The sequence below is a fragment of the Gadus morhua genome, chromosome 18, assembly GCF_902167405.1.
Source record: "Gadus morhua chromosome 18, gadMor3.0, whole genome shotgun sequence".
In the NCBI taxonomy this organism is placed as follows: Eukaryota; Metazoa; Chordata; class Actinopteri; order Gadiformes; family Gadidae; genus Gadus; species Gadus morhua.
The window spans coordinates 9,066,180-9,073,679 of NC_044065.1; the positions used below are offsets into that span (position 1 = coordinate 9,066,180).

Consider the following 7,500-nt stretch of genomic DNA (forward strand, 5'->3'; position numbering starts at 1 on the left):
GTCTACAAACAAACAAGAGAAGGAACTATGACCAACCAAAAACATTTCACATTGTACTGACTCTTTATGGTTCACTTCCTTGAGTGTCTCCATCCCCCCCCCCCCATCATACAAAAGGTCCAAAATCAATACACACATAGCAATGTACAAATGTGTTCACACACACACACACACACACACACACACACACACACACACACACACACACACACACACACACACACACACACACACACACACACACACACAAACATACATACACATCCCTGTCCAAACTGGTCACACTCCCTGGCGGGGTTTGGTCACGGTGAGGCACATGGCAACACCTTGTCATGCCCAGGCATCTGCTGGGGTACCCTGGCAACGGGGACTATTGTGTCCAGTGCTTTGAGGGTAGGACCTTGGTCGCCGCGGAAACATGATTGATCGAGCAGGAGCGGCGCGCTGGAGTTGGAGGTGATGACGACGGGGGTACTCGCCCTGCACTCAACCTGCAGCCCGGAACCTCCCTTGGTTTTATCCTCCTGTAAAATGAGAAGCCAGCCAGCCAGCCAGACAGACAGACAGACAGACAGACAGACAGACAGACAGACAGACAGACAGACAGACAGACAGACAGACAGACAGACACACACACACACACACACACACCCACATAGAGGTTAAGAGAGGGAGAGAGAGAGAGAGAGAGAGAGAGAGAGAGAGAGAGAGAGAGAGAGAGAGAGAGAGAGAGAGAGAGAGAGAGAGAGGGCGAGAGAGAGAGAGAGGGAGAGAGAGAGAAGAGAGAGAGAGAGAGAGAGAGAGAGAGGGCGAGAGAGAGAGAGATAGAGACAGAGAGAGAGAGAGAGAGAGAGTTTCAACGAGGCGTAAATGAGTGCTGCTATTGGGCATCAACCCTATAAAACCATGAGAATTGATTTTCTATTTATTGTCACTGAAGATTAACACACATAACGCATGTGTGCATGCGTGTGTGAGAGAAAGAGATGAGAGAGAAAGAGAGAGAGGGATAAAGAAAATAAATTCTATGGCCTAGTCCCAGGAAATAGTTTAATTCGCTCTATCCCGACTTTTACTTTTAATAATTACTTTATTATACGATATTTTAGCCTTCCTTTTTCATTGTAAATAATCATATGAATTTGTTTGTATATTGTATTTTAGACAATGGTATTTCAGTTATAGTTTTTATGTACTATTATTACTTTTTCCATGCCAATAAAGCCTTTTGAATTTTCAATCTTGAGAGGGAGATTAAAAGAGAGACAGAGGGAGCGAAAGAGCGGGAGAGAGAGAGAGAGAGAGAGAGAGAGAGAGAGAGAGAGAGAGAGAGAGAGAGAGAGAGAGAGAGAGAGCGGGAGAGAGAGAGAGAGAGAGAGAGAGAGAGAGAGAGAGAGAGAGAGAGAGAGAGAGAGAGAGAGAGCCAGACATCATACGGCGGCGCTGGCTTCAAGTTGGGGTAGATTGGGTAGCTTTTGGCTCCCCGTCAACAACCACCTTGCACGCCCATCAATAAAGTGTTCCATCTAATCTGCCGGGCAGAGAGTGTGGCGCTGAGCTGATCAAAGCTATTGATCAATGCCACTGATTAATCACTTCATTTTTCCCACCGTGTGGAAAATCACCACCAGCCAATACAAATGGTCACGCGCTGTCCCTCTGCACTGGCTGCCCCGGTAGTTTTCATAAGAGAATCGGAGACCCACATACGTTTCATCCATTTGCTGCAAAGTTACGTTTGAGTCAGCTTCACAGAGACAGTTATCTGTGCACGTCAAAACAATTGTGTAAGTGGCATTTAGAGCGAATTCCCCCCAGCGTTATAGCGCATAGCCTGATTGTACGTGGTATCCTCCTAACTTTTTTTAATTTAGCACACTAGGGAGAACCCCTAGGGGGTGACATTGGATTTGTCGTTGTTAAAAGCTTGTTAACAAAATGATACCATTTTGAAATGAGTGCAAAACATGGGCTTTGGAAAATAAATAATGAATAGTAAAGAGATCCCATCATCTGGGTGAGTGGAAAGGGTGACAAGGAAGAATAATGCGGATGAATGGAGAAGATGGTGACATTTGGAGAGCTGAATATCTGGATGTGTAGGTCAGTTGATAGATAGATAAATAGATGGAATTTGAATTTGAATTTGAATTTGGATTTGAATTTAGATAGATAGATGTAAACATGCAAACTTTATGTACCCCGGAGGATATTCAACTTTTCTCTTTGCTGGGTCAGTGGTCTTTCACCAAGCTGGATTATCCCTGCTTCAGCTTTTTCTTACACTGACGACTAAACTTGCAAGCAATCATTTGAAAGCAAAAACAAAAAATCATTCATAAATTACAAATAAGAACAGTAGAAGGATTTGAACATGCCGCATGTTTATTTAAATTTAAATAATTGCAAATGGAAAAATGGCAGATGATGGAATGAAAGAAAAGGGGGAATATATCCGTAAACATGGCCACTGGCGAAGCAGTCTTTTTTTGGGTCCTTTTAAACGAGGGCTCTTTGGTAATTCTTTTAAATACTTTACTGCATAAATTGGTCTTGCCCTCCGCGTCGGATCCCAATAAAGTGAATCCAAATGGATCCCGACAACCGCCAGAGGTTCCCCCCCCATCACCACTGCCCTTCTGCTATTGTCGCCGCGACAATTGGTCATGGTGACAATGGTGGCGATTCAACCTCAGAGTGGCGGCGGAAAGAGGATTTAGAAAGACACAGAACTGGGCTTACATTGGCTGGTAGCGTGACGGACTTGACACTGAAGTCAGACATGGAGATGTCCTCCAAATCTGTCTGGGTCTGGAAAGAACACACACACACACAAACACACACCCTTGATTATCTTTATGGATTTTAAACCAAAGCGTTGATTCCAGCGCTTGTCAGTCTGGAGGCTGGGAAACACTGCCATAGTAATTAATGGAATGTACTCCACAGCCAACAGCGTGGGCGATTGCGATGGCTGAGTCGGAACAAAAGATAATTGGCTTCGCTTCAAATCTCAGTGGCGCAACCCTGGTGTCACCTCACCACTTTCACTCATAAATGATGATATCGTTCTTTGTGCTCCGGTTTGTATTCCCTGTAAATAAGTAACTTTCGTGACCCTCCCTGTGGAATTAGTCATTTGTCAGTATAGCCAGAGTCGGTTGAGGAGTTGTTGGTGATGGTGACGTCAGGCAGTGTCTTCCCTTTACAATGTATCCTACAGTGTTACAGTGGACGTCACCATCATGTTCTGGTGATCACAGCATTCGCTGCAGTCTAGTAAGACAGCATTTTGTACAGCTTTTTAACGTGCTATTTAACACGTACATATAGCTTGTTCAATACCGCCTTTTGATAACAGTCACATGATGTCGTCCTCTTGATTCCAGCAGCCTGTGAGTGTGAACCTTCTTCACCCAGTCAACAAAACACAAAGTCAGACCAAATCAGTCAATTAATGATCTTTCCATCTCTCGCGCTGTGCATTCACTTCACTACACAATGTGGAGGCTATATCGGGTGTTTGATCCATGTTCAATCAGGCTGTAGGCTTAACATGATTTTCACTTAAATGACCACAGTCGGTCTCTGTTCAGTTCTCAGAAAAAGGGGCATGGATCCATATTTCCACATTTACGAATGTGTTCGATGTGAATTGAAAGTGTGTCATCATAGGCCTACGTCTATTCTTCTTGATGTTCAATTAGGCTGTTTTACCTATGGGTAATAGTCATTTACCTCACAAAATGAATACAGACGATTGTTAAAGAGAGTATTGTTCGCTTGAATGCGGCCTCATTCTACGAAGACTTCATTGCTCATGAACGCCCTCATTATATCCCCAAATGGATGAGGGCGGAGGAGTTTCCCGCCTGAACGTCATGTGTCTCTGACATTCACGCTTTACACCCTTTATTCACACTATTCATTCATGATTCCTCTGCCCTTTCTCCCTGCTTCAATTACCAAACAGATGATGTCCAAATGTGTCTAACTGTCAGTTGGTCTGCCTGACTGTCTGCCTGTCTGTCTGTTTGTCTGTCTGCCTGTCTGACTGTTTGTGTCTGCCCGCCTGTCTATCTGTCTATGTCTGCCCATCTGTCTGTCTGTCTGTCTGTCTGTCTGTCTTTCTTTCTGTCTGTCTGTATGTCTGTCTTCCTGTCTGTCTGCCCGTCTGTCTGTCTGTCTGTCTGTCTGTCTGTCTGTCTGTCTGTCTGTCCGTCCGTCCGTCCGTCCGTCCGTCCGTCCGTCCGTCCGTCCGTCCGTCCGTCTGTCTGTCTGTCTGTCTGCCTGCCGGTCTGTCTGTCTGTCTGTCTGTCCGTCTGTCTGTCCGTCTGTCTATCTGTCTGTGTCTGCCCATCTGTCGGCCTGTCTGCCCGTCTGTCTGTCTGCCCGTCTGTCTGCCCGTCTGTCTGTCTGTCTGTCTGTCTGTCTGTCTGTCTGTCTGTCTGTCCGTCCGTCCGTCCGTCCGTCCGTCCGTCCGTCCGTCCGTCCGTCCGTCCGTCCGTCCGTCTGTCCGTCCGTCCGTCCGTCCGTCCGTCTCTCTGTCTGTCTATCTGTCTTCCATTAGTCCATAGCGGTACTCACACTGATCAGAGAGAGGTGGCATATCGAGGGATCGGTCGGGCTGTGGACTGCTGCTCTCTCGAAGACCCCTGAGTCTCGAATCCTGACCTTTGACCTCTGGCTGCTGTGTCGCACTTGTTTGCTGTCGCTGGAGTACTGATGGCTCACGGGCAGCCGCATCGAGGGGTCCGCCTCCGTGTCCGAGAAGCCACCCTGTGACATGCACACACACACACACACACACACACACACACACACACACACACACACACACACACACACACACACACACACACACACACACACACACACACACACACAAACACACATTTGCAAACATGCACACACACACAGACATCAACAAGCAAGCAAGTGCACACATCTCACACACACACACACACACATAAAATACACATATGCACATGCACACCCATAGGCGCGCACATACATACAGATGCACATACACACATAACAATGAACACGTCAGAATTCCAAATCATATGTTTCCGTGCCTCTTCTATAACCTCCGTAAGCGATAATTTCCGATTGGACGAAAGGCCGAGCTCACCGATTCGCTGTCGGACTGCGAGGAGAGGCGGGCCTTGTTGGGGCGGTCAGAGGATTGGCTGGTGACTGTGGATCGGCGGGTGGATTGGAAGCTGCTGCTGGTGAAGCGGTCCCTGGGCGGCACGCACAGCAGGAAGGCCAGGTAGGGAACATACCTACCGATGGCTGCCCTGGGGGGGACGGGGAGAGAGAGACAGCGTAAGACAGTGTTTGTGTGTGTGGATGTGTGTGTATATGTGTGTGTGAGAGAGAGAGAGAGAGAGAGAGAGAGAGAGAGAGAGAGAGAGAGAGAGAGAGAGAGAGAGAGAGAGAGAGAGAGAGAGAGAGAGTGTGTTTGTGTGTGCGTATGTGTGTGTAAGTGTTTGTGTGAGTGAGTGAGAGGTTGTGAGAGAAAGAGTGTGTTTGATTGTGAAAGATGATGTATGTGTGTGTGTGTGTGTGTGTGTGTGTGTGTGTGTGCATGTGTGTGTGTGTGTTTGGGTGTCCTTTTGCCCATGTGTAGGCTATCTGTCTGTAAATTGTAAACACATGTCATGTGTATCTCCATGCATATGCTTGTGTGTGTGTGCCTGTATGTGTGTCTCTCTGTGTGTGGTGTTCTACCTGTATTTGGGGTGTGTGATGGCGTAGATGATTGGGTTGTGGATGGCGGAGGCCTTAGCGATGACCGCCGGGACGGAGTTCATGTAGGGAGTCAGCATATCAGCGTACCTGACACAGAGAAGTAGAAGAAGAAGAGTGTGGTGTCAGAAACACAAAATTAAAATTGTGACATTTAGCAGACGCTTTTACCAAAAGCATCTTACATCAGTTTATACACACATTGACGGCAGAGTGAACAATGCAAGGCAACAGGAGCTGTTAGAGCAGTTAGGGTTAAGTGTTTTGCTCAAGGACGCATCAACACTCTAGGAGGAGCTGGGGATCGAACTAGGAACCTTTCGGTTACAAGACAACTGCTCTACCTCCTGATCTAAGCCGACCCGTCATGGAGACACTGTGTAGCCTGTCAGGTACTGCACAATGGGAGAGAAACATGAAGCAGGCAGGAGGACATGCTTTGGAAAGAGGAAAATATTGTGAGCGATTGTATTCATGCAAAGTGTCCTTAGCCCAATAACTAAATCCTGGTCGTTGGTTTAAATTCCTCTCCTGAGCCCAGGAGATTTAACCTCACTATGGCATTACAGTAATGGGATATTATCTAGCCTACAGTAAAGTGGTTCTCAATTTGAACCAACTTTACCCCTTTTGAGATCTATTTTCAGCCAAGAAGAACAAAACCTTTCTAATAAGTAAAAGTGAGGTAAATAATGGATGTGCATGGGAGAACAATCATGAAAGGGGTTGTGCAAAGACTTTAAGGGATAAACATGAGCTAATGCTTTCCCGATGAATGTACTTTAGCATTCACATTTACTTTATTTTGCTACTCTGGCTTTCAGAAACAACTATTTTATTTTGTATTGCACACAATTGCACAACTGCTCAGAACCGATACTCCAACAAAAACGACACGTTTTATAAATTGTACTACCCCCTGTAATCCTTCAAAGTACCCCTAGGGGTACACGTGCCCCCACTCTAGAAACACTGATCCAGCCTGTAGTGCATTGAGCACGGCACATCAAGTGAATGCTTCTGAGGGAGTCTTCAAGGCATGCACTCACACACGCATGCAGAAGGCGTAGACGGGCACAGAAATGCACGGAGACACACACACATGTAGCAGTGCTGTACCCTGCGAAGGCGGTGAGGGCCACGCAGGAGTAGGGGGCCCAGGAGATGACGTAGAGCATGATGACGATCAGAGCGATCTTGGCCATTTTCCATTCACCCTTCATCTTATGCATCCTCTTGATGGAATCCCTGGCTCCAACCCCGTTGATCTTGCATACAGCCCTGCGAGTGTGCACACACACACATCCACACACACACACACACACACACAAACGCACGCACACACACCAACGCACGCACACACACAAAAACAAACGCACACACACACACACACACACACACACAAACACGCACGCACCCACACACGCACTGATTAATGGTGATAATGTCAACTGAGGTATAAATGTATAAATTATTTAATAGGGCTAGGGAGGGATGCTACATAACAATGCTGCATCTATTAATAAGAATTAAAGGTTAATTTGTTTACCCTTACTGTTACCGGTATTTATTTATTTATAATGCCCGTGTTTGATTCTGCTGTCTTATGTAACATGTTGCTCTGGATCTTTGGTTCATGTTAAACTCGCTCCAATGCTTCTGGTACCTCAGGGCCGGAAAGGGCCAGCTTTTAGTGTCCGTGCAGCGGACTCATCGAATATACTGCACCGTCCCCTTCAAAATGTA

General features: G+C 46.5%; 1 protein-coding gene across 1 annotated transcript in view; it reads right to left on the reverse strand.

Annotated features, from left to right (window-relative positions):
* Positions 1 to 106: 106 nt before the first annotated feature.
* opn4b (opsin 4b) overlaps positions 107 to 7,500 on the reverse strand; it is a 22,312-nt gene continuing 14,918 nt past the window's right edge. The window contains exons 6-11 of the mRNA XM_030339331.1: positions 6,874 to 7,035; positions 5,737 to 5,844; positions 5,135 to 5,303; positions 4,588 to 4,779; positions 2,743 to 2,811; positions 107 to 524 (exon numbers count right to left, since the gene is read on the reverse strand). Of these exons, the coding sequence (XP_030195191.1) occupies positions 303 to 524; positions 2,743 to 2,811; positions 4,588 to 4,779; positions 5,135 to 5,303; positions 5,737 to 5,844; positions 6,874 to 7,035 (922 nt within the window). The 3' untranslated portion in view covers positions 107 to 302. The remainder of the gene's footprint in view (positions 525 to 2,742; positions 2,812 to 4,587; positions 4,780 to 5,134; positions 5,304 to 5,736; positions 5,845 to 6,873; positions 7,036 to 7,500) is intronic.